At 36.1% G+C, this 27,823-nt stretch overlaps 3 protein-coding genes across 4 annotated transcripts; 2 read left to right on the plus strand and 1 right to left on the minus strand.

The window, feature by feature from the left end:
* The first annotated feature begins 522 nt into the window (after positions 1-522).
* LOC127618672 (protein RCC2 homolog) lies at positions 523-10,035 on the plus strand. Its single transcript, XM_052091263.1, is given in 14 exon segments — positions 523-683; positions 1,312-1,526; positions 1,629-1,662; positions 1,665-1,721; positions 3,762-3,902; positions 5,305-5,436; positions 5,555-5,643; positions 5,765-5,879; positions 5,969-6,135; positions 6,528-6,708; positions 6,791-6,896; positions 8,502-8,574; positions 8,668-8,745; positions 8,839-10,035. Coding segments are annotated over 13 exon segments (1,482 nt in total). The 5' UTR covers positions 523-683; positions 1,312-1,322; the 3' UTR covers positions 8,944-10,035.
* Positions 10,036-11,406: 1,371 nt separating this feature from the next.
* On the minus strand, positions 11,407-12,567 carry LOC127618681 (60S ribosomal protein L22-like). Its single transcript, XM_052091270.1, has 4 exons — positions 12,510-12,567; positions 12,096-12,203; positions 11,720-11,844; positions 11,407-11,601 (listed from the first exon to the last, which is right to left on the minus strand). The coding sequence occupies exons 1-4, from the start codon at positions 12,519-12,521 to the stop codon at positions 11,454-11,456; spliced, it is 393 nt and encodes a 130-aa protein (XP_051947230.1). The 5' UTR covers positions 12,522-12,567; the 3' UTR covers positions 11,407-11,453.
* Positions 12,568-14,863: 2,296 nt separating this feature from the next.
* rnf207b (ring finger protein 207b) lies at positions 14,864-26,534 on the plus strand. Of its 2 annotated transcripts, XM_052091256.1 has the most exons (18): positions 14,864-14,970; positions 15,306-15,496; positions 16,971-17,103; positions 19,579-19,723; positions 20,110-20,191; positions 20,291-20,366; positions 20,492-20,617; positions 20,761-20,807; positions 21,242-21,314; positions 21,781-21,849; positions 21,953-22,021; positions 22,154-22,275; positions 22,406-22,583; positions 22,865-23,050; positions 23,133-23,184; positions 23,283-23,400; positions 24,676-24,768; positions 26,385-26,534. In XM_052091256.1, the coding sequence occupies exons 2-18, from the start codon at positions 15,306-15,308 to the stop codon at positions 26,527-26,529; spliced, it is 1,905 nt and encodes a 634-aa protein (XP_051947216.1). In that variant the 5' UTR covers positions 14,864-14,970; the 3' UTR covers positions 26,530-26,534. The 2 variants fall into 2 exon arrangements, with proteins under 2 accessions (XP_051947216.1, XP_051947217.1); XM_052091257.1 differs by lacking the exons at positions 14,864-14,970; positions 15,306-15,496 and adding an exon at positions 16,196-16,355.
* Positions 26,535-27,823: the final 1,289 nt, after the last annotated feature.

Raw genomic sequence — 27,823 nt, forward strand, 5'->3', positions numbered from 1 at the left:
TTATTTGTTTAGAATTGGCAGATTATTAGCTCCATATGTTTGATCCATAAAAGTAACAAGAGTTATTACCTCCAAATCAGTAGAGGGCGCAATATAACGCCGTTAACAGGACTCACAGTTTGTAGTTCGATCACCATCCTCGTGGTTTTGTTTTGTGGACTACACACCCCCTCCCATGAAAGTTACATTCATGTTTTAATGTAACATCTAACATTGTCAAATGATACAGAGAAAAAGATCCTTCGAGTTCTACTTTTAACCCTTTCATTCCAAGACAGACATGTAAACTTACATTTTTTTAATCAAAGTGATGAAACTTTTCCCCTACACCTTTTCAACTAATAACTCTAAAAAATCACTTCAAATATGCATTTTTTTTTTTCGATTTTATACTGGAAACTGGCGCATACAGATGTGTGAAGTGTAATGCCCCGTGTGTGCAGCACCCACGTGGTTTGATCGTGAGGTCTGCGTGTCTTTTGTTTCGAATCAATCAAAAAAAAAAAAAAAAAAAAAACGAGGAAGACGGACAGACATAAGTAGAGCATCTGAATCAGGAAATCTATAGGCACTTATATAATAATCGCATCTTCCAGAACAACAGACGAAGCCACTTAACGTAGCACATTTATAGTTCGTTAACTTTGATATTCGTATTTAAGAAGAGGAAAAAGTTTTCTCCGGTGAGTTATGATATATTCGATGTTTATGATTGCGGCTACGGATGCAAATGCAGTGTAGCATGCTAACGCATCTGCGCGTTCGTCATATACATTTAGAAACATTATGGCTTTTTAATTTACGTACGGTGCGGCGTAGCTTAATTATTTACACTCCTTTATGAAACAGTGCAGGTATAACACGTGGGTTAGGGAATGGTTTAGTTACCGGTCCGGTTTAAAAAGAGGGGTGCTTGTTGGCTAAACGGCGGATGCGTTATAAAACATAACAAAGAAACAAACGGAGACTGAGTGAGACAGACGCGCTGCTGCTAATTCTTTTGTTACAGTACGGCTAGTGTGTTAGCATAGCACAGGACATCTGTCAAGATGACTGCTTCTTTAACACCTTACATTTATATATTAACATATAAGTACATTTAAGGTATTTGTATGCCTTGTTTTCTGAAGAATCCTTTTTGCTGCTAGATATTTGTGAATATTCCTGGAGATTTGAATGTCATTCACTTAGTTTGTAATGGCATCTTCTTCTTTTGGATATTAATTTAGCTTCGTTTTACTGTAATTTCAGTAAAATTACAGTCACAACCGTAAACAGCTGCTTGCTTTTTACTTTTTGTTTTAAATGTAGGATTCTCTACTATGCCACGGAAGAAGGTGACAGATGTGTCTGGCAATGGTGGAGTGAAAAGAAAAAGAGGTGGTGGAAAGAAGAAGGAGCGAGAGTTTAGTAGTGATGATGAGTTTGATGACTTTGAACAGGAAAACACCAAGAAACCAGGAAAGCCAGCAACTAAAGCAGGTCTGCAGCCAGTCACTGTGGCTGATGATGTAAAGGAGAAGATTGTAAGGATATTCATGTCTCTCTTTGCTCGCTTTAAATGTCAGCATTTCATACAGTATTGAATTAATGGGCTGTTGATGGAATCCTTGCTTTTTGGTGTGCAGAAACTTGAGGTTCCCAAAGTCAAAGGTCAACTGCTTGTTTTGGAGCCACCAACTGGGACTTGATTGGCAGAAAAGAAGTACCAAAACAGCAAGGTATGACCATAAATATTTGGGTTGCGATATACTGTAGTTTTAGGAAACTAGTTCCACCTGAATTAGCTGTATTAATCTGTTAATGGGACACACCTTAGTTCTTAACATTAAGATGCAGATATAATGACCTCACCTGACTGATATGCACATACACTGACTTGCTAACTCTTAAACCCTGTTTACACCTATAAAGATGCATTTCGGGTGATCCAATCATAAGTGGATGACCCTAAATACAGGAGTCCAAAACATTTTGTGATTGGATCACTGAAAACGTATGAAGTCAAAACGGATGTGACTGCATTGGATTTAAAGGGTTACAATGCAAGTAAACAGGTGCCATTAGACTGCTGGCTATTTGATGGTCCAAAAGGTGTATTTGGGCAGCATAAAAGTAATCCACATGACTCCAGTCGATCAATTAATGTCTTCTGAAGCAACATCCCCTTTTTTTTCCTGGAAGAAATCGTGCACTTTTGTTTTGTTTTTTTTTTCTCTTCACCTTTTTTACTTTTTTGCGATTCATGATGCAGCAACACTCAGAGACATTTGAACGTCTAGGTGTAAATGTTGATGTTTTGCCTGACCACTAGACTTTTTTCAAAAACAGTGATTTGTTTCTGCATTATTTATCAGTATAAATCTTGCAATATTTTTAATATTATAAATATTGAGTGTAAATTTGTAACGTTATGCTTGGTGTTATATTACCCTGGAATTAGTTTTAAGCAACAAATTATCACAGCTGTGAGGGGGGTGAGTATTGCAGCTGCTGAGAGAGTGACAGTTAATTTTGCATCATCACCCATTTTATGGTCTTAATCCACCGCTCTCTATAGTGGATAATAGTGGATGTATTATTTTGGTCTTGGAGCAAATGGGTAAGTTAAAATAATATTTGATGTGATCTCCCATTCACCGCTGTCGAAGTTTACCCCGCAAACCTTTATGTGTGAAAAAGGTTTGTTGTGATTTAATATCCTGGAATATATTTTAATAAAAGGTGTAAACAGGGTGTTCGACTGTAAGCACAGAGATTTTAACTATAATTACTTGTGTTTAGGCAAATCATAGGTGTCTAACAAGTCAACTTTTATTTATTAGTGCTATTTGTTAAGGGATGCGTTATTAATACTGTTGCTCAAACTATTATTTTTGAACAAACTCTAACCTTAATGGTGTACACAGTAACTTGTTTAATCTTGGACATATATAGTGGTTTGGATCAGTAGTTTTCAGTTTCAGATACCGTTTTAGAAATGTTGTATTCACATTCAGCCATGACTAAAATAAATGAGTGAAAGTTTCAAGTAACTGAGTTACTTGAGATTATGCAAGTAGTATTCGGCTGATCATGTGATTCTAACATGGCCGCCCCTATGTGTGGGCCCTCTCCATGTAGAATAAAAAAGCTTTTTATAAGGTTATTGATATGACTGGAGTTTTCATTTTAATTTGAGTGGTCATGATTTCCTGCATATATTGCAAAATTACAATTCATATCTTTAGGAGTTAAAATTAATTATTTTTTTAATGAGAAAATGTTTTACTGTGTACACCTTAAGTAATAAACTTTGGCTCGTTTTAATCTTTCCTGCACCTTGTGTGCTTCGGATGTGAATGATGCTGGAAATCATGCAATCAGACAATATTGGAGACTTGTGGGTGCACCCTGTCGAATTGAGCCAGTAAACAACCTCTCAGAACAACCTAGTAATGGTAAACACCACTCGCATGTAGTTCACATTACTATTTTTACAAGCGTATGCATGCTCACGTTTCTGCAGTTTAAACTGCATTTGTTTACCTTGAGCAAAATGAATAAAAATGTTGGGGATGTAATAGCTGATGAAGGTCATATTCTCTCAGAATAGTGTCCTGTGCTAATAGGAAACCTGTGGCACATCATCAACAAGGTGCAACAAATTAAATGTACAGTAAGTTTGATTTTACTCTTAAAATAAGAAAGGGGAAGTGTGTAAACTGTAGTTAACCAACTGTATCCTATATCAGAGTTGTGCATTTTGTGTGTTGTCGCAGCTGCTTACCGGAACCTTGGGCAGAATTTGTGGGGGCCCCACCGCTACGGATGTCTCGATGTCCAGGTTAGCTGTGTGGTGTCTGGACCCTGTGCTGCCCACAGTCTCCTCATCACTACAGAGGGCAAACTCTGGAGCTGGGGTAAGCGTCCACACATAAGGAGACTTTCCCATATTTTAGAAGGATTCTTATTTAGCGCCCGTAAACTTGTCACATATTGTAAATCATTCAAGAGGAGTCATCATTAGCATACTGTTTTTGATGCACCTCGCAGGATTCTTTTGAGCATATCATTGATGAAAATATTTTTTTTGTTGAGTCCACAACCCTTTAATCTAACCCTCAATTTTTCTCATATATTCTGGCAATTTATGGGCAAAGTTTCAGTCTGTGTAAACTGATTAATGTAACTTAAAACTAATGATCATAAATCAAATACATTTATGTGAAATTAGTGGAACTTCACTGTAATTTTGCCCAGTCAACCAGTTCCCCCTGGCTGATGTAGCAAGGTTTTTAAGAGGTAAACCAATAGGAATTGACTCTAGACTAGTGCTTTTATTGGTTAAATAATGTGTAATGTGTAATTTTTCGATGCTGAAATACTTTTTTTTTTATTCCAAATTAAAATGCAGAGACAACTGTAAGTAAGCCATTGGTAGGTAGACTCACAAGAAAAGTGTAAACATTGAGGCTCTGTGGCACTATCAAAACATTGCTCTTTTTGAGAATCCCAACCACACAGACATGGCAGCATTTGCTTAACCAATGGTGTGAGTTTGGGGTGAGACTAATGGAGAGTGTTCCGGAAACCTGATTTGCAACTGTGTTTCCAATATCAGGCCGAATGAGGTATGTTTTTGTCTAACAAATGCTAGTGCATGTCAGGGCCAGCTACGTTCCCATTATCACTTCCGGGGCTTTATCATGCTTCCTCGGGGCCAAGCGCCTTTGGCCTGCCAATTACCCTTGGGCCAAAGAAGGCCAACTGGGGATTGAGATGTGTCTGTGTCAAAGGTGGAGTTTAGCTGAGTCAGGTCAGAGGTTTACCTCAACAGAGAATGGAGAATTGGCCATACTGGTCAGTCGACGAAATAGGGTATCTACTGAATATTTGGGCTGATGAAAATGTGCAACGTCAGCGTCTGACGAAAAGTATATTGTTGCCGAACTTGCCAAGTCGTGTATCAAGAGCAAAGTGTTCATTTCAAGGGCTAGCTAGTCTCCACAGTCTGAAACCTCAGCTTGAGCTTCCCTCTTGCTTGTAAAATGGGCAGGGTGTTTGGCACCATCACCAAGGCATACTTTGAGCGAGTTTTAGGGCAGTGCTGTGGGGCTATTGGCCTGGTGGTGAGAATACAGATTGATTGAGGTCCAAGGCGATTGGCCCTGGCTGACCAGTTGATAGCCCTTGCTCGCACTGTCCCAATGGTGGAAAAGCGGATATTGAAAACCCAGTAATTATTTTTTGCAGTTTCAAGGGGTGTAAAAAATGACACACTAGCTTTAAATCTTTATAGTTTTTCCTTCTGTCTACTCTCAGGTCGCAATGAAAAGGGACAGTTGGGGCATGGGGACACTAAACGATTGGAGGCTCCAAAATTAGTGGAAGGACTGGGGGAAGAAGTGATTGTAGCTGCTGCCTGTGGTCGGAACCACACCTTGGCTCTAACTGGTAAGAAGTTGTTTGGAATATATGCATTAAAGAGTTTCTGTCCTATAATTATTGCCGTAATTATTTATATTGGAGGTATGATATTAATATTAAAATTGTATTGTGCTTTGTCTTACAGAAAATGGTACTGTGTTCTCATTTGGTGAAAATAAATTGGGGCAACTCGGTCAGGGCAATCAGACAGATGCTGTTCTCAGCCCAGCCGCAGTAAGACTCTCCCTGATTTACTGTTAATCTTATTTAACACACCCACTCAGTGAGGCTGTACTGTTACATGTACATTTTGTTTTGAGCATTTCACAAAACTGCTGCAATTATTTCCCTACAGATCCAGTACAATGGGCAGCCAATAGTTAAAGTCTCCTGTGGTGCAGAGTTTAGTATGATAGTGGACTGTAAGGGGAACATTTATTCTTTTGGTTGCCCGGAATATGGCCAGCTTGGTATGCAAAAACACTATTCAATTGTAGTTCAGTTTACCAAATAAATCAGTTTGGATTATTCACTTTTTTTTTTACCTTGTATCCAAAAGGGCATAACTCCGATGGAAAGTTCATTGCCCGTGCCCAGCGCATTGAGTTTGACTGCGAGTTGATCCCAAGACGGGTGGCCATTTTCATTGAGAAGACCAAGGACGGCCAGGTTCTTCCTGTGCCCAATGTCGTAGCTCGGGATGTAGCATGCGGGGGCAATCACACAGTGAGTAGCAAGTCTGTTGATCATATTGCAAGTCAAAAATTGAAAACCGAATAAAATGCACAAATATGAAACCAAGCAGAGGTTTCACAGAGTTTACAATGAAAGTAATTCCCTGCTATGAAATTCTACTTGGCTATAAATTGAATATACATTTATATTATTTTCTTGGTAACTTTATAATAACTTTCTTTAAAAATGCTAACATTATGACATAATTTAATGCTTATCAGAACATTAACATTCAAATAGTTCTTTCAAATACAAAAATATATACGTTTTATATATCGTCTCCTTGGACCTTTTGCAGTACCTTAATGAACCCCTGATTGGAAACCCTAGTAATAATTGTAATTTTATTTCCATGAAGTGTCATAAATATTTCTCCCATGCAGCTGGTGCTGGATTCCCAAAAGCGTGTGTTTTCTTGGGGATTTGGAGGATACGGGCGACTAGGCCACACAGAACAGAAAGATGAAATGGTCCCACGGTTAGTCAAGCTCTTTGACTTTCCTGGCCGTGGAGCAACCCAAATATATTCTGGCTACCAGTGTTCCTTTGCAGTGGGAGAAACAGGTAAGCATGTACTTCATCACTGAAAAGGATGTAATTTAAAACCCATAACCAGTGGTTTACAATGCTGCTTCTCTTTTCACAGGAGGTTTGTTTTTCTGGGGAGTGACAAATACTTCTCGTGAATCCACCATGTACCCCAAAGCTGTGCAGGACCTGTGTGGATGGAAGATACGCAGTCTGGCCTGTGGGTAAGTATAAGCCCTGAACTGAGATTTTTTTTTAATTTTTTAATTCTGGAACTTCCACCAACCTCTGAGTTAGTCACGTGCTGCTCTTTCCAAAACTCCACCCTCCAAAGAAAGTTCTTGCCCACAAGTCTCCATCTGATGCATCCTCGATATTCGGCCTGTTCAAGAACACATCCGGGTAATTTTATGCATTCTCATTCTTGAGGATCGGAATCGAACTTTGGCAGTGTATAACGTTGAATGAGTCCACGAGAATGTAATGACACAAAAGTACGCACACTGAGAAACAGCTATTTGAAATTAGAGATGCAGCACGATTGCAGCAACGTGTTATATCGGTGTTGTCAAAAGCAATGGCAACAAAATAATGTTCTCGCATGACTGCATAAGAAGTTGATTATGGAATTTGACTTCAATGATCCGCAACGACTACGCTCTCAGCTTCCTGCTTTCCATATACAGGTGCATCTCAAAAAATTATCGTGGAAAAGTGGAACTTCAATATATTCTACATAAAGTTAAATATTTCAAGCCTTTTTTGTCATAATCTTGATGATTATGGCTTATAGCTCATGGAAATCTAAAATCCAGTATCTCAAAATATGGATATCTCAACTTGCATTCTGTGCCTCTCCACTCTTCCTCCAGACTCTGGGACCTTGATTTCCAAATGAAATGCAAAATTTACTTTCATCTGAAAAGAGGACTTTGGACCACTGAGCAATAATTATTTGTAGTAATTTGTGCAAAAGAAGCCCCGAACAAGTATTGAGTGCATAAATTAACATACTTTTCAGAAGGTTGACATTACTGTATTATAAATTCTTTATTCAAATATTTTGAGATACTGGATTTGATTTCATTGAGCTGTAAGCCGTAATCATACTACAAAAAAAAAGGCTTGAAATATTTCACTTTGTGTTATGAATCTAGATTATGTGAACTTTTCCACGATATTTGACTATTTGGCCCGAGATGGAGCACTTGTATTAAAATATATTGGAGAAAATAAAACGCCCAATGTAGCGGATGTAAAAAAGGAAGTCCCGCCTTACAAGTAAAAGAGCCAGTCACGTAGACTCCGACATCACCTGTCAGTCAACTTGAGAATGTGCTTGTGCATTAGCTGGACCAGCTTGACAAATAGTGTTTTTTAACATGATCTTGAGCTAAAGAAACACAATTTATGACACCATTGTTATCTCATTTTACTGCTGATTTTAAATGTTATTTGATCGTAATTTTGACCAACTGTTTTTGGAGATTTTGGAATTCCCTTTCAAGTTGATAGGAGCTGTAATTTTATGAAACTTGTGTTCATAGAAAATAGCTGCCCGGGAGCATTCCCAAGATGATGGCCGAGTGAACTGACTTGCCTAGCAAGGGACTTTGCTTCAATTTATTTGAATTTGCTAAGCAATTGATCTGACTGAGACTCGCATTCACTGTTTAATTTGTTTACACAGCCTAGGGTTGTCACAGAGATTTAAGGGAATGGGGACTTTTTCTGTATACCATTTCACAAAAAAATTGTTTGCGGTACTTCTAATGTTTGCATAATGTTCATTTTATGTGGGTATTAAGTGTTTACTTTGACACTCACAGGAAGAGCAGTATTATCATAGCAGCTGATGATAGCACCATTAGCTGGGGACCATCTCCTACATTTGGAGAGCTGGTATGTTTTTTTTTTTTTTTTTTTTTTAAGGCTTTAAAATTGAATTATAATTATAACCAAAGTCAAGACTGACCAGTAGTGGATATTTTGTAGGGCTATGGTGACCACAAACCCAAGTCGTCCACCACTGCTCAGGAGGTTAAAACTCTGGATGGGGTGTACTCCGAGCAGGTGAGTTTTGCAGTTAGAAATGTGGCTCATATCATTACAGAATTATGTTCACTCAAAGGTTTGGCTGTGGAAATTACAACTTTGTTGTTTCAGGTGGCAATGGGCTATTCGCATTCCCTGATTATTGCTCGCCAAGACACGGAGCAGGAGATGGAAAAGCTCAAGAAGCTGCCTGAATACAACCCACGCACACTCTGATTGGATACAATCTGTTAATTGTTCAAATTTTCTCCAGGGCTTTTTAAAATGAAATGCCTCATCTGGGTTTTCACAGTTCGGTTGGGATAGGATTTTGTTATTTTAAGGCATCAAATTTAATTTTGAAAGACGAGCCACGTCGGATTGAAGTATGAAAGGAATTCCACTGGATCCATCCCTTTTACTTCTACATTCCTAGGGTTTTTTTTTTTTTCATAACAATGACTGTGAGATCCTGGTCTTTTCTCTTCCAAAAACTGGTGCTAAATCATTCTAATGTTGACTATCAATGGGCTCATTGTTCACTAAAAAGATAAACTCACTTCATTCTTGTGCCTTTTATGTGAGGTGATTCAGATGACAGCTCTTCACGTGTATTATGAGGCACTTCACCTTTTTAAACATCACTTTCATTATTTCCAGCTCTACACTATTGTCATACTTAAGAACAACTTTTTCCTGAAGTTGAAAGAACATGTCATCTGTAAGATTTTTAGTTGTATTTTTTTCAATCTAATCAGGGAAGTATTTTTAAATTTTGCGATGCAAATGAGACCTCATCTGAGATTTTTTTTTTTTTACATATTAAGAGCAGTGCTCTCTTTTCTCGAAATGAAAAGCATTACATATTGCATCATCTTCATGCCCTTGCCTTTTATAGTATTGTGAAATACAGTTCTCACGTGTTGATGTTAGCATGATGTGGAAATAATGGACTTGATGTTGAGAAGTGTACGATTGTCCCATCAACTGGGACCACAATGATCTTTACAGAGTATGCATAATTTCATTCAAAATGTTGAGTACTGTGCTGCCACTATGTGTTCACATGGGCTTAAACTGTGAGCACATTGTTACATTTGTTGTCTTTCATAAGCTGTACTCAAGTCCATCCACAGTTTGTGTGCAAGCAACAAGCGTGTGTGTTTTATGTTGTATGAAATCAAGAGTTTTAAATTTTGTGTTCTTGAAATAAGTTCATTTGTTTTGGTAGTGAATGTCCAGAAACTGGAATTCCAACTCCTATTTTGATTTAAAAAAAAAAAAAAATGTTTCCCCTTAATATTAAATAAAGGTTCATGTAAGTTGGTATATGTTGTCTCGTAGTATTTTAACCCATGCACCATATACTTAAAGGGTTCTCCCCAAAAATTATAATTCTCTCATTTACTCACCCTCGTATCTAAAATGAGTATGTCTTTCTTCTGTAGAACACAAAGATTTATAGAAGAATACCTCAGCTCTGTAAGCCAACACCTTTAAAGTCAGACCTTTGAAGCTCTAAAAATCAAAGAAAGTCATCATAAACATAATCCATAAGACTTCAGTTATTTAAGCAATATCTTCTGAAGCGATCCTGTTGGTTTTGGTTGAGAACATCCAAAATATAACACATTTTTCTCTGTATATCTTGACATTGCTGTCTCCTAGTCAATCATGATTTCAAGATTGATTACATTTCCTATAGCGTCATCTAGTGTTTTGGCATGCGTCAATCATTAGGAGCTAGAGCTTGAAATCATGATTGTGCCATAGACTACAATGGCAAGATGTACAGTGAACTTTTGCTGGAGCATTTTGGTATATTCTCACCTAAAACCAACTGGATTGCTCCAGAAGACATTAAACCACTGGAGTATTATAGATTGTTTATTCTGGCTTCATCTCCTTTTGGGAGCATCAAAGACCTGATCACCATTCACTTGCATAGTATGAATATACAGAGCTGAGATCTTCTAAAAAAAAATCTTTGTGTTCAGCAGATTAAAGTGAGTCATACACATCTGTGATGGCATGAGGGTGAGTAACTGAAAATAATGTTTTTATTTAACTTACAAATGAAGCATTTTGAAAAATGTTATGTTGTTTTTTATTGTTTTGTTTCTTGTTTATTGTATTATTATAATTTGTGTATTATGTATTATTGTATTATTTTTACATGTTCGAAATAAAGTTTTTCATTCATTCATTCATTCAACTTACAAATGAAGCATTTTGAAAAATTTTATGTTTCCAGTTATGTTTGCAGCTGAGCCTTTTATAAAATATCTAATGTTTGTTGTAGATGAGTATGGATATAAATGTGTGCCTCCATTTAGCACTGAATATGTAAATTATAAAACTGGATAAGATGTTGTGGCTAAACTGAGAATTTCCTCAATTGAACCACAGAAAAGCACATGCTGTTTTGGAATGAGGGTGCTGTTGAGCAACACATTCTTAATTACATAAAGTAGGCAAATATAATTACTGGGATATAACAGATTAAGGATCAGCATTCCTAATTCAAGGACAAAGGCTAGTGTGAGGAAAGGATATACAATGCTATTTATACCCTTGATGTCAAATTCAGACATTGTTTTCTGACTGACACAGCCATCAATATGTTTTTCAATTCAAGTGCATTACCTGAAACATATAACAAGAACCCTGTGTAAAGAAGTGCATCTGGACAACTTAAACTGTAATTTGTATGTGAATTTATTCAAATGTACAAAAAAGGCAAGCATTTAATCTTCGTCCTCCTCCTCTTCTTCATCATCCTGGTTGATCTGGAAGTAGCGAAGCTCATAGCTTTCCTTAGTGTTAGCCACAACACGCAACCAGTCTCTGAGATTATTCTTTTTCAAGTATTTCTTTGTAAGATATTTCAGGTATCTACGAAAAAGACGAGGACAACACATTAATATTTGGATAAAAACTACAAGAACAAAACAAAGTGTTATATTAACTGGGAGAACAATTAACCTATGCGAATGCTGCAAAAGAAACATACCGCTTGGAGAAGGGCACCTCAGAAGAAACTGTGATTTTGCTCTTGCTCCTCTCAATGGACACAACTCCACCTCCCAGATTTCCTGATTTACCGTTCACTTTGATGCGCTCCTGTAGGAACTGCTCCTTTGACAAGTAAAACATGACTACAAGTAAAACTATGTAAACGATACATCTACCCATTGTCTCTCTGCTGTAGTTTGAACAAAAATTGCATGATAAAAGTTAATTTTATTAGCATCAGAAGTAACTGGTCTATCATTTTATTTTTAATACATAAAGATTAACATGAGCCGTTTTGCTGGCAGTATTAAAATAATGACGTTATATCGATCATTTTACATAATCAGGCGTTTATAAAGAGTTGATCCACTTACAAAGTTGGCAGCATCCATGATGCCATCTTCCACAGGATGGGTGCAGTCCAGCGTGAACTTCAGAACCTTCTTCTTCTTCTTTCCACCTTTAGAGCTCGTCTGCTTCCTCTGCAAGTCAAATATACAGTCTTTGAGCTACGACCGTTATGCCATTCACATAAAAACACCGAAACGATCAGCGCAAGAGTGAATAAACTGCCCGAAAGATTGAATTTAATGTTCTGTAAAACCACGTTAATGTTTAACGGGACACATTTTATGAGATAACATCTGTTTTTTGCACCATTGATTAGTACTTCGTTTATTTTAATGACAGCACTATTGATTCTCAGGTAATCCCCTGCTATTTGTGACCATGAAATGGGAAGAAAACGTTTATCATCTTATCCAGTAGCTCCATATGACCAAACTTACGATGGGCGCCATAGTGTGAAATTACGTCGAAAGGAAGAAGCAGGATTGCTCAATCGTGACGTAACAGACCGTGTTAATCAAATGTTGATGTAGTCGATGTGTTCGATCTGTCTGTGGTTGAGTACTTTTTGCCTCAACTATGAACAGGCGTTAAAGTATTGTTTTTAAAGAAAATTATATGCAACTTTTGTATTAAATGTATTAAATATGTATTAAAATCCTCAAAAGAGCAGGAACATAAAGATACCTCTTCGTGTTTTACTTCAGTTTATTTTTTTTTAAATATTGCTTTTGTGTTCAACTATACAGATTGTATAACTAATGAAAATAACATAAAAAACAGGAACAGCATTTATTGGACATGTCATTCTCAAAACAATTTGACTTTCCGACTTAAAAATATAGACATTTTTCCATTTCAGTTCAGTTAAAAAATGTCTCCCCCTTTTTCTCCCCAATTTGGAATGCCCAATTTCCAATGTGCTCTAAGTCGTCGTGGTGGCGTAGTGACTAGCCTCAATTTGGGTGGCGGAGGAGGAATCTCAGTTGTCTCCACACCTGAGACAGTCAATCCGCGCATCTTATCACGTGGCTTTTTGAGCACGTTACCACAGAGACATAGCGCGTGTGGAGGCTTCACACTATTCTCCGCTGCAATCCACATTATAGCGACCACGAGGAGGTTAACCCATGTGACTCTACCCTCCCTAGCAACCGGGCCAATTTGGTTGGTTAGGAGACCTGGCTGGAGTCACTCAGCACACCCTGGATTCAAACTCACGACTCTAGGGGTGGTAGTCAGCGTATTTACTCGCTGTTTTTTTTTTTTTTTTTTTAATCTTGCAATTATTTGTATTCTTTAAGGACTTGACTGTTATTCTATTTTATTATTTATTTAAAAAATTTTTTTACAAATGAAGCACAAGTTGTAACACCAGTGATGATAACACCAGTGACAAATTATCTTAAAAGATTAATTCTGAAGAGCTGTTCAGGTTGTAGTCCAAAAAACAAGAAGAGAATTCCCCATGGGTTCTCTCTGGATTTCCCTATGGGTTTTTATAATGGGGTTTTTTCAACTTCAGTAAAATAAGGTCTGTTGTACACATTATCTGATGATTCGTGGACATTTTGTTCTACAACATAAATTACACAGTCAAACCTAAAATGTGTGTAACCTTTAAAATTCACGTATAAGGCATGAACGTTTTTAATTTAAAACCCATAGGAAAATCCTGGCGAATTTGACTTCCGGGTTTGCCTACAAATTAACATCATGGCTGAACAGCTCCATAGCAATCACAAAACAAACACCACTGATAAAATCATTAAATTATACTATTAAATAAATGTATTTAATCAATAAAAATCTTTAACATGAACATTAAACAATGTAACACAAATGACATATTTAAACGAACCATGCAAAAATATTACAGTTAAAAAGGAAATGATTAACATTTTCAACATTGTTGGAAAATCACTATACACACATTTGAGCAGCCTCTTCTTCCTCTGAACTTTGACCTTGAAAGTTATTTTCCAAAAGATCTTTTTTTTTTTTTTTATGCATTTGGCAGACGCTTTTATCCAAAGCGACTTACAGTGCACTTAATACAGGGACAATTCCCCTGGTGCAAACTGGATTTAAGTGCCTTGCTCAAGGACACAATGGTGTTGGCTGTGGAGATCGAACCAGCAACCTTCTGAATAACATTTATGTGCTTTAGCCCACTACGCCACCACCACTCCATTATTTTGTAATTTCAAAATACACTTTTCTAACATTGATAACACCAATGACATTAAATATGTCTAATAACAAAAAATATTTTGAAATGATTTAGATTTAGATTATTAATGACTTATTTTGTTTTGCCTTTTTGCACACTTGTTAGGCCTTGCACTAACACATGGCCTGAGAAAACACAATGAATCACACTAAACACAAAAATAACAGTAAATGTCATAGAAGTACCAGATGAAGCGGACTAGAGTTTTTTCAGGCAGTTGACAAATTCAAAAATATATTCAAAAAAATGGGCAAAACAACAGAGTCAAACCATTTCTTATTATTTAATAAAAGTTAAGATTAAAGAATGAGGACTTTTAAATAGGGGTACTTGACTGTTTGAAATCATTTTCATGACTGAAATGTCGAGGGACATGTTTAGCACCATATGTTGAAAATGACCAACATGTTAGTTTAGGTAATGTGTTAGTTTGGGCCTACTGTGTAATTGTAATTCTAGTTGCCGGGGTCTATATTTGATAGACAATGGCATCTGTTTTCTTGTGCAATCAGGGTCTGTGAATTCTGCCTCCAACATACCTCCCCTCATTCTGCTGGAAGAGGAGTGTGAAATCATTGTTTTGACGTCAGGTCCTGCATCTAGGGACACTCACAGTACCTTCACATGGCATTCAGTCCAGCCAGAGAGAAGAAACAGGACTAGACAAGGTATTCTGATATTATATGTTAATTCAATTATATATGTAAATAACTGCCGTACATGTTTGGAGTGTGACCTTTATATTAAACGTTTTCTTTGAACTATATGGCCCTATGCAGACAGGTTTCTGTTGGTTGTTCTGGAATCATCTTTAGGAAGTCTAATAATGTTTTAGAGTGTTTGTTGACCTTGGATCAGAAATAACTTCCAAAGGATCCTAAACATGTTCAGCAAACAGTTCTTACATTATATCTATTTTTGAATAGATTTAGGCATACAAATGTGTAAATGTGGCTCACGCATATATTGTGCAGAATATCTAAAGGTCTTTTTGTATTTCCAGATGTCCGGAGAAATCTTTTCCCCTTTGGATAGTCTCTATGACCTGGACAGTGCCAACAGCCATCCTCTAGTGTGCCACTTATGCCAAGAACAGTATGAGCATCCATGCCTACTGGACTGTTATCATACTTTCTGTGCCAGCTGCCTGCGTGGTAGAGCAGTGGATGGCAGACTGACTTGCCCCGTCTGTGGGTAAGATACCACATTTTTGATTAATTATTGATGATCTAATTGATCACCTATTAAATGAGGAGGAAATGTCTTGCTTTTTGCTATAATGACAGCATGTTCTCAGGCTGGCATGGACTTAACAAATTTGTGTAAAATGCGATGATTGATTTTATCCCAGCATGATATGAGAATGTTTCAAAAATCATCTTGTGTGCTTTAGTTGAAACATGGAAATTATCCTTGTCCAAATGTGCTTATATTAGTGAATCATGTTTCTTCTTCCTTCCATTTTGCATATTAACTTTTCTGTCTTTGACATTTTTCAAATTGTTATAAATGTTATTTTTAAACGAATAAAAAATATAAATATAAAAAAAAAGTAAAATGATAACAAATGTGACTTTTGGACCCAATTGTTGGAATGGACCAAATCCATGTAGAAAGATAAAAACCTAAGATCATACTCATAAACAAAAATGGTCAGTCATTGTTGACAGCTCTATAGTGCCAGGGCTGCACAGAGGCATCTGTAGTACAGATTAATAACTTCAAGAGGCTAACAGCTGTGAAATAAACCCTGCCTTTGTTTCAGACTTAATAAAAGGTCTCTTGCCACATTCTGCCAAGGCCACTGTGGCATCAAATAATAAACTTAATACTATCTGACACTTGATATTGGATATACTGGTCCTGGGCTGGCTACATTAAGAGATGGCTGAAATGCCTGTGTGCTCACCCTTCTGCTATCATACTATAAGAGTAGCAGCAGCTTAATTGCACACACCATAGATGCTATCTTGAAACTATAGTGTGCATATGGAGGACATTTATAGAAAAAAATGGAAAAACTGTGGTGGGCTTTATAAACCAGCATGTTAGAGTAAGTATGCATTTCTTGACTTGTTTTTTAGCTGGTTTTCTTGACTTCAGTGAGTGCTGCTATCTTAATGGCTGAGTTACTGCTATAGTTTCACAGTATTTTGAATGTGACCTTGTCAGCTAATTATCTTACATAATGTAATTTTGTTTGATGCATGTGTTTCTTATTGTTACTTGTCAGCAATGCAAATCTTACAGTTTAGGAACAATGAAATAAATTGTTGTTAAAATAAAACTATGGATGTTTCTCATGAAAGTGAATTAGCAGGGAATCTTCGCTTTGGAATGTCATACTCCGCTTTAAATAATGATAAAGATTTTTGTAGTCTTTGTCTGGGAATTATGTTTGCTTGAATATCCGAGACTATTGTCACCACACTGTTTGTGCCTATTTCTGTCTCTAGAGGGTTTAGCTATCGCTCTCTTAGATTTAGAAATTTAGAGCAGTGCTATTTGTGTAGTTGTTGCTATGAGGGCGAGATAAACACATATCAGTGCATAGTGTATAACCGAGACTCATTATTAGGCAAAAGGTCAAAAGACAGAATTAATAAATAAAATAAATAAAAATGAACTCTCTGTGTGTGTGTGTGTGTGTGTGTGTGTCTTATTTTAGACATCAGTCCATTGTGAAAGGGATAAATGCTCTTCCTCCCGAGGATCGACTCCTGAAGTTCTTGGTGGACAGTTCAGCAGACAGTGAAGAAACCATACAGTGTGCAAACTGTGATTTGGAGTGCAACAAACAGGTCTCAATTTGTCACATTTATCCAAATTATTGACAGGCTGAAAATGATAACTGTGGCAACCTTTGCCCAAAATGATATTATGTGGTACTTTGCACATATCACAGCAGTTCAGAGGTAAAATGACTGTGTGGTGCAAAAAAGGAGTTAAATGTACTCCCAACACATAGAGGTTATTAAGGTTAATGCTCTGTCAAGTTTTAAATCAACAAAACCTACCTCCCAAACCTTAAACCTTAAACTTAACCAATAGTGTCAGAAAAAGCAAAGGTGACATGATATATTTATTTATTTTAAACTTTTTAATTTTTTGATGAAAGGTGATTTCATCTTTTTTGCTAATACTTGCTGCCATCTAATGGAATAAAAATAAGACTTTATAGAGGGAGATAGAGTAAAGAACCAGAATTACATGCTTATAAAATTATGACAAAAACAATAATATATTTTTACATCTCTATTCATCATATTATCTAAAACGTATACAATATTATTTATGAATAATTGGAGTCTTTTTTATTATATTTGGGGGGTATTTAGTCCAAATTATGCATAAGTGGTGAGCTTTTAAATAAAAAAAAATTTAAATAAATAAAACTGACCTCTTTTCTTTACCCTAAGCCTTAAACCTAAACACAACTGATGGTGTCAGAAAAATCAAATGTGAGATGAAAAATATATGAGGTTTTTAAGGTTATTGCTTTATTGTGTTTAAAATCAACAAAAACAACTTCTAATTCATGTGTTAGAGTAAAAATCTTTTGAAGGGCTGTCAATTTCCGTGTTATTTTGGTGCAGATAATTATACAAAAAAAATAATGCATTAAAAAAATTAACACAATTAATCATGTCCCCGACTGAAGTAAGGAATATTCCTTATATATGAACAATTCAAACTTGGAGTACCACCTGTTTTTTCCAGGGGGCAGTAAGCGGAAGCTTTATTCTTTCTAGCAAGTCAGTCCACTGCCAGCCATTTTTGGAATGCTCTCAGGAGGCTATTTCTAGTCATGGCAGTGCAGCTCCTATCTATTTGAATGGGGAAAGACCTAAATCTCAAAAATGGCTGGTGAAGATTACAATCAAAGAACATATTTCAAATCAGCAGTAAAATATGACAACAATGGTGTCATAAAATGTGCTGCTTTACCTCAGATTATGCAAAAAAACACAACATTTTCCTGGCTTGAATAGCTAATGCACGTTCTCATTGATTGACAGGCAATGTCTGTATCTAAAAGGTTATTGGCTCTTTTACCTGTAAGGCCCATTAATTTTAATAGAAGTAGCCCATATCTGCCAAACAGTGTCTGGCGAACCTCGCTTTAAAGGCATTGCGCAGCTTCTACAGAGAACAAAGCACACATACAGAGGGCAGACAACACAAGATGAGAACATGTTCTTGAATTCAAACACAGATTGATGGAGTGCAAATCTGAACGCAGAGATCTCAAGATGTGTTTTTCTAACTTTCAAACTTCGTGTAACTTGACACAGCGTCCTAAAAATGGTACGATTATGACACGATGCAACCAAGATGCTCCAGAAGCATCTGTCTGATGCAGTTCTATGTTGACATGTCCTTAGACCAGCCCTTATAAAAAATCTCTGATTTGACAAATTCAATTGCAAAATGTATTACTGTGGACTGTAGACTGATGATTGGCTTATGATGAATAATATGGAAATTAACAATATACTGCATTCTAAAGCCACTTTTTGTATTACACTTTTTAATGCTTTACTTGTGTGACAAAATAATAAAATGTATTTTAATTATCTGTATTTTTTTAAAATAGATATATTTTATTCATAATTTAAATACAACTATTTATAATTATTTAATAATTCTATATTAAATAATTGTTATTTGAAGGGCTTTCTAAGCAAATATTTATGTTTGTGATTAATTTGATTAATTATTAAGCATTCCATGTAATAAATTCGATTAAAAACTTTAATTGATTGACAGGCCTAATTGAAATATGACTATTTATTATTTAATCATCATATATTTAATAATTGATATTTGAAGGGCTTCCTAAGCAAATATTTATGTTTGCGATTAATTCGATTAATCAGCATTATATGTAATTAATTCAATTAAAAATTGTAATCGATTGACAGCCCTAGTGTTTTTTTTTTTGTCATAAAATCTTGTGAAGATTATATAATCTGCTGTTAACCTCTTGTTATTTGTGTGTAAGTGAATACATGTTGTTGTCGTTGTACCTCAAGGGTTCATTTCATTAAAAAAACTGCTGCAATATGTACAAAAAGCCAAAATAACAGTAAATGGTATTTAGTAATAATAAATTGTAAAAATAGTAATAGTAAAAATTATTTTGCAAAAATGTAAGTAATGTAACGTGATTTTATGAGACCAGGTTGAATAATGCACAATTATCTTCTCAAAGATATTTGAAAAGATTAAGTATTGTGCTGTTAATTATATTATTCTTCTGTAATAAATACCAGGATGTGGATGCAATGTATTATTGCAACACTTGTTGCCAGCCACTGTGTCGAGACTGCAGGGAAAGTACCCATAAGGCCAAGATGTTCTCCCGCCATGAGATCGTCTCCTTGGCAAAACGCACCAAAGAAGCCCACAAAAAGTGTGGTGTGTGAAACTCTATTTTCAGTTTGTTCAGACATCTACTTCTCAACATTGCTCTCTGAAATACTTGTTTCTGATTGGTCAATTGCAGCATTTAGTGGTCAAATAGTTTTGTAGAAAAAAATATATATTTAACTATTGTCCATTGCTACTTTTAAATGTCTTGTGGCACTTAGACTTGGAGGACTTCAGCATACATTTTTAATATATGCGGTGAGTATAAAACTGCAGTGGGGTCCTGATCTCCTTGTTGTTAATTTTACAACAGTATGGCAGTACATTACCCATTATGTAGAAGTCTTTTTCTTAAATACTGATAGATAAAGGTGAATCTTCAGTGTTTTGGACTTTTGGTATGTATCTCAAAAGCTGTTTTTGTCTGATTGCAGCCCTCCATGAGGAACTCTACATCATGTTTTCAACAGAGAAAAAATCCATGCTCTGCATCAATTGCTTCAGAGACATGCAAGTGTGAGTTATAAATTCAGTTAATGACCATGTAATTAGCACATAACAGAGCTGTCCTCCAAGACTGATTTCAAAGTCATTTGGATTTGTCCTATTCCAAAGGGAGAGCAGAGCACACTGCATTGATATTGAGACAGCATATATACAAGGCTGTGAAAAACTGGACCAAGCCGTCTTAGTGAGTTTCTCTCCAATGATTTTATCTGCAGTGATGCGTACTCTCATCAGTGTGATATAATGGATCACTAAATCTATAACGGGAGATGAGGAGCTCCTATTGAAGTCTCTTTTTGATTTTCTCAGGCTGTTAAGGAGCTTCAGACATCTGCACGAGAAGCCATTATTCTACTCAAAGCCATGATTGGAGAGGTCAGGGCCAATGTGGATGAGGAGGAGAGCGCCATCTGTACTTTGTTCAATAACATGCAGGTGCCATGCACAATTACATACACTCATGAACTGTGGTAACACTTTTTTTATTTTATTAAAACTTCAAAGGACCATACAATTATGTGAAGCGTGATAATTTGAATAAAATTGGACGTGTACTTCACGCATGTTCTTTTCCTCAGGAAAAACTGGCAGAGAGAAAAAAGGTCCTGCTGAAGGCAGCACAAAGGTAAATAAAATAGAAATGACTAATGCTTTATTTTTATATGCAAAAGCATTTGTCATGGCATTTTTGTCAGAAATATATTGACCACAAATGTATTACAGTGCAGAGAATCATAGTGTTTGAGAATGAATACTATTTTTAAAATGTAACAATGTTAATAATATACAATATGTAATGTAATGGAAATTGGTTAATTTTGAATAATGCATATTAAAAAGCATCATGATTCTGAATTATAATTATAGATAAATATTTATATAAATTAAAATGTTTTCACCTTTGTTTTGAGATATAATGAAGGTCTGTTTTTGTCAATATTGCCACTTGATATCGTAATACCCTTTACCTTTAGTTAAGGAAGTGAGGCCAGGGCTCTATAATTATCGTATTTTTATTTTGTGTCAAATAAATCCATGAGAAATGTGTTTATTTTCCAGTCAGCATGAGGAGAAGGAGAGAGCATTTAAAGAGCAGTTATCTCATCTTGCGGCACTCCTGCCAACTCTTCAGGTAAGAGCAACTTCTGTCTGCATGCATCTTATTTTTTAAATATCACACTTTATTTTAAAGAGTTTTCTTTATAAAGGAACATTCTGGGTATAATACAAGTTAAGCTCAATCGACAGCATTTGTAGTACAATGTTGATTACCACAAAAATAAAGCCAATACATAAATGTTAAAATACTTGCTATTTCAAAAGTTTAGTACAAAATTTTAACAATATGTGTGTTAACATGATTTTAGTGTGGTAAAACTAACCTTTTCTGTGTAAAGTTATAACCAGTTTTAAAAGCTTTTAGATTTCTGCCCTTTAAACCCTATAAAAATTGGCCCCATTCACTTGCAATGTAAGTGCCTCATTGTAACCTCGATTTTTTTATTTATTATTTATGTTGTAATCAACATTATGACACAAATGCTGTCGATTTAGCCTAAGTTGTTTTGAACCTGTACTATTCCTTTAATTCTCTCCAGTTTCATCTGGTCACGTGTTCAGCTTTCCTGAGCTCAGCAAACAAATTTGAGTTCTTGGACATGGGATATGTGAGTAAAAAACAAAACAATACTTTTACAAAATAATTTCAGGGCTCTTAAGCCACTCTCTTTTGAATCACTGTTTCTCACTTATTTTCTGTACCTTACACAGCAACTAATGGAGAGACTAAAGAAGATTGTGAAACTTCCACACAGACTGAGACCAGCACAGAGCAGTAAGGTAATTTACCACATTAACATAAATGCTTTTACCCAAAGCAACTAACAGTGCATTGAATGTGTGCATTCGATAAGTTTGTGTGTTCCCTGGGATTCAAACCTGTCAGTTATGGCATCTAATCCATCCATACAGATAAACACAGAGTATCGGCCTGAGTTCGCCCGCTGTCTGGAACCTCTCTTGCTACTTGGCCAACGGCGGTCATTGTCTACAACAGGGAGTGTGTCATTAGGGCTAGGAAATGCCAGTGGGCTGTAAGTCTTTCTAGTGATTATTACTTAATCAGTGTATTCTGGCACACTATACAAATGTTTTATTTTGTATTATTATTAAGATTGATATAAATAGAAAATATATATTGTTGTTTTTTACTCTCCTATACAGGATGCAATCATCTCTGTCTGTGCAGTGTCACTCTCCAGCCATGAGTGACATGTCTCTGTGCTCCTCTGTAGTGCGCAAGCCGACCTCACATCGTTACATCAGCACTAAGGTTCTACTGTCGGAAGGTGAAGAGACGCCCTTTATGGAGCATTGCCGCAATTATGAGAACAGCTACAGGGTGAGTATTTGTCATGTGGTTAGGGTACTGCATTTTACACCTTCATATTAGTCTGTCTTTTATATTTTATGTTGATTTTCCTGGTAGATATTATCTAACCAAATAATATTAAAGAAAGTGTTTTGCTGTTGTTGTGGTAGAAGGTCAAATCTAAGCAAAAGTCAAATTTAAGATAACTTATAGTGTTATTATATTGTAATAATGGTGTATTACAACAGAATGTCTCAGCAGAAGCAATGCATTGCAGTTGACATGTTCTCCATGGCTGTTTGTCTGATCAGACTTTGCAGACAGAGATCCAGAGGCTCAAAGACCATGTGCAGGAGATTCACAGAGACCTGACCAGACACCATTCCCTCATAAAAACTGACACCATGGGAGAGATTCTGGAGAGGTCTCTGCAGGTGGATGGACAGATCTCCACAGAATACTCCTCAGTGGAGCTAATGAGAGCCATATTTGAGGAGGTAAGATGCCAAAACTGTGTGACTAACAAAAGGAGGAGGTAAAAAAAAAGATAACTTACTGTACCATCAATTATGTTCTTAGATCTGGGAAGAGACATTACAGAGGGTTGCAAATGAACAGGAGATTTATGAAGGTGAGTAAACACTCATTCTTTTCGTACTTCTTGGCAGTTACACTTGAGTTTTTGGTTTAAAGTAGATTGCGATTTTTGTTATTTGCTTTTTTTTTTAGCACAGCTACATGATCTTCTTCAGTTAAAGCGGGAGAACTCCTATTTGACCACCATTGCACGACAAATAGGCCCCTACATTCGGTCTATAGCAAAAGTGAAAGAACGCTTGGAGCCCAGGTAGACCTTGATGTATCATTCACCCATGCCTGTGCTTATAATACAAGATAGCAAAATCGTACAAGCTGATAAATGACTTTTACTCCCACAGAGAAAACCAAATGAACAAACCAACCACTGATAATGATTTTTTTTCTCCCAATTTGGAATGCCCAATTCCCACAACTTAGAGGGTCCTCGTGGTGTCGGTTACTCACCTCAATCCGGGTGGTGGAAGACAAGTCTCAGTTGCCTCCACTTCTGAGACCAAAAGTCCGAGAATCTTATCTCGTGGCTCATTGTACATGACACCGCGGAGACTCACAGCATGTGGAGGCTCATGCTACTCTCCGTTAGACACACACAACTTACCACACGCCCCATTGAGAGCGAGAACCACTTATCACGACCACAAGGAGGTTACTCCATGTGACTCTACCCTCCCTAGTAACGTGGCCAATTTGGTTGCTTAGGAGACCTGGCTGGAGTCACTCAGCACACCCTGGATTCGAACTTGCGACTCCAGTGGCGGTAGTCAGCGTCAATACTCACTGAGCTACACAGGCCCCCTGATCATGATTTTTTTAAGTTAAACCTCTAACCAAACCCTAAACTTAACCATGATTTTAATAGGCCAGTCACCGTTGTGCAGTGATTTAACCTCTTTAAATGGGTTTTAAACAGGGTTAAGTTGAACCCTGAACTCAAACTTCTGTGTACTTAGGAAGAAAACATGAGAGTTTGAACATGAGACTAGCAAAGTGTATTATGTTATTGGCATCCATCAGTCATTTCTGTTGCATAAATAAATATAGAATGAGTAACCAAATTGGTTTCCATGTTGTGTGAAAACCTACGATTTCGCCATTTCGTACAACTTATTACAAGTTGACATGAGACTATGCTGTAACACTAAACAATCCTTCTACATGTATTTTCACCTCTTATAAAATTAAATGAACACACACTCATATCGGACCCACCTTATATTAGGTGTCTTTAACTATTATGTACTTACATTACATTTTTTGACATTTGATAAAATGTACTTATTTTGTCAATCCTATATCTAACTCATACCGGTACCCCAACCTCAGTAGCAGCAAATTCAAATCTTGCAGAACAATACATATGTACACACCTCACAGTAAGTACATTGTATCAAATACTTGATGTTTTTAATGTAAGTAAATAGTAGTTAAAGACACCTAAGATAAAGTGGGACCCATATGTCATTCTATCACACATATATCATCACCTACTTAAATAATTTTAGTCTAATTTGATCTTTAACAGGCTGAAAGAGCCCAAAGAGCTGAAAGATGATCGCACTGAAATAATGCTGAAGCTCTATGAAGACAGCACCTCCACTGCTGACACACAGCCCAGGTGAGTGCTCATCAATTCTCATCATCTTTAACCCTTAAATGCATGAGACCTCATTCCACTCCCTGTACCTCATCCATTTTTTGGAGTTGTTCCCGCACCGCTTTAGTATTCCTCAATATTCCTCTCTTATAAATAGTGTAACACACACACACATGCACAAACACAAAGAAGCCAAAATTGCAACAAAAAATAATAATAATTATAATTGTTAAAGTAAAAGTTTATAGGGTCATTAGAGACCTTAGGTATGCAATAGTGTCTATTTTTTATTTACATTTTATTTGCACTGTGAAAGACTATATTTTTTATGATTAGGTCAAAAGCACACTGCAAACGTTTTATGCACTTAAGATGTTCCACAAAAACATTTGTCTTAAAATTATTATTTATATCTTCATTTTTAGCGTGTAAATAGGAAATATACATTTCAGACTCCCAAACATTCCGTTTGCAAATAGAAAAGATTAGAATAGAAGAACAGGGAGACCAGCAACAGATGGCATTGCCCTACAGAGCCCACCACTGAATATCAGGTCAGTCTGAAATTACAACAAGAGACAGAAACAATTGAGACTAAACAGATAGAAGAACTGTGGAGAATTCTCCAAGAAGCTTGCTACATCCTATCTGCCAACAACCAAGAAAAACTGTGTGCAGGTGTACCCAGGAAAATTGGGGCTGTTAAGGCAAACAAGGTCACACCAAATATTGATTTAGCTTTTTTATGTTTACTGGACTTTGAATGATGTTAATTAATAAATGAAAACTATTTATGGCATTATTTTTGAAGACATCCTCACTATGCAACATTTTTCACAAGTGCCTAAAACTTTTGCACAGTACTGTATATAAGTTTACTAAAACAGGAAATCAATTTCTTTGTAAATTAGATAAATAATTTACAAATTATTAACAAGATAAATTAGTACTATATTCATACAAATGAATTCTATATCACATTGATTTTCTGTGTGACAATGGTGAATTATCAGTACCCCATGTGTGTGTACGCATACATTTTATACATTCTATTTCTTACTCAAGGTGGCGCTGTTGTTTCCGTGACTGACTTAATTTACATTTAACATTGCTATTTGATAAAGAAACAACAGGGAAGTAAACTATAGCAAGTACAACACATGAACAGTATGATATGACTATTGTAATTTGGGTTGTATATAAGTTAAGTAATAAGTAAATAAGTTGTGCATCTATTAGACTGAATAAGTGCCTGAGAAGATACTTATGTGTAGCTCAGTATGTGTTTGACAGCCAGTTGCGTCTCATGAAATTTCAGTGTGAAAGTAATGTATCCTGTTCTAGATTTGTACTGATTTGTTGCATTTTCTCTTTGATTCATAAAAAATAAAACATCAAAATATATCAAAATATATTTTATTCTCTTATTTTCTAAATGTCTTGAAAATATTTTGAATATTTTACTATCTGGGCATTTGTAAATCCATTTGTGAAAGATATAAGTTCCGGGTCTCTAAAGACCCAAATAGGTAAGTTTGGTGAAATTACAATGCATATAAGGGTTAAAGAAAAACCATGCTATCTACATAATTTGGTGCTTTAAAACTTAAACAGTCCTCTATGCTTTGTCTAAACAGTAATGAGCTGTCTTGTAACACTGAAGACAACTGGACACTAAACAGCCTATCGGAAGAGACCAATCCCAAAAACAAGGATTACTACAGGCCAAGCAAGCAGAAGAATGCCAGTGATTCATCCAATCGTAAAGAGATATCAATGTGAAACCACTTGTGTTATTACCCCCAAAATGCAAAAACACTCAATAGACATGCACTTATGCAAATGTAATATACAGTAGCTTGAGAACAGAGGTGTTATAAGAGCGCTCCTTGCTTTCTCGCATAGTCAGTGTCAAATAAATGTAATTATAAGCTTTGATTAAATTTATTTTAAGTTTGTTTCATTTTGCAGAAGCTGTCAATAATGTAAACCAGTACAGTTATCCAGGAGGTAGGGGGTTCCTCTCCTGTCCAATTTTACACATAGCATTGCACAAGTACAGTGCTGCTCGTAATATTGCATGTGTTAAAATGTCCATAACCTGTATGTATTTCTAGTGCTCTTCAATGGTTGAAAGTGTGCAACAAATTCCTGTTCTTTACATAATGTCGATATAAGCTACCTCATGCCAGGAGGAAAGTTGCGTTACATTTCTCCCAGAATATCTGAAAGATTAAGACTTTGGGTACAGCGTATGCTTTTCAGTCTCTCTCTCTGCCCTCTGAATGTCACCTTCATAGAAATGTATTTGTGTTGAATTATCATGCAAGAGTGAAGGAAAGTGAAAAGGATATGGTAATGAGAGTGTGGGAATGAAGACAAAGACACAAATGCATCTGACACAGGAGTTAGATGAGAGGTCATGAGTGGACACTGGCAGACTTTTTGAATTGTGAGAGCCGGGAAATACAAATGTTGATGTTGTTTGCGCCATGTTAAGACCAGTGGAGGAAAAACTAATCGTGTTACCCACATTGGAGTACAAAGAGAGGAACTAAGGCTGTAATTTATCCAAAATATTTATTTTTGTAATCATAATATTAAAATTGTCCAACAACATTAAGAAATCATAGATATTTAGATATTGTCATAAATCAGCATTTATATTTTGTAGGCCTATTGAAACTGGCAGCATTAGGGCTATAGTGAATATCGGCTGACCTTAAAAAGTCACATGATAAACTCATTTTTACACAAAAGGACAATCTCTAGAATATAATTTCAGTAACTATCAGGTCCAAATTAATGGACAGTTCACCCAAAAATTCTCATCATGTACTAAACCTCATGTTGTATCAAACTTGTATGACTTTCTTCTGTAGAACACAAGAGGTGGTGTGAAAGCCTGAGTCCTCATTCACTTTCATAAAAGTAAATGGGGACTGAGGCTGTAAGTCCTTAACATTCTTCCAAACATCTTTTTTTTTCGAAGGAAGAAATTAACAATACACAATAGTGAGTATATGACAACAGAATTTGAATTTGTGGGTGATCTATCCATTTTTTCTGATTAAAA

Source organism: Xyrauchen texanus, chromosome 25 (genome assembly GCF_025860055.1).
Source record: "Xyrauchen texanus isolate HMW12.3.18 chromosome 25, RBS_HiC_50CHRs, whole genome shotgun sequence".
NCBI lineage: Eukaryota > Metazoa > Chordata > Actinopteri > Cypriniformes > Catostomidae > Xyrauchen > Xyrauchen texanus.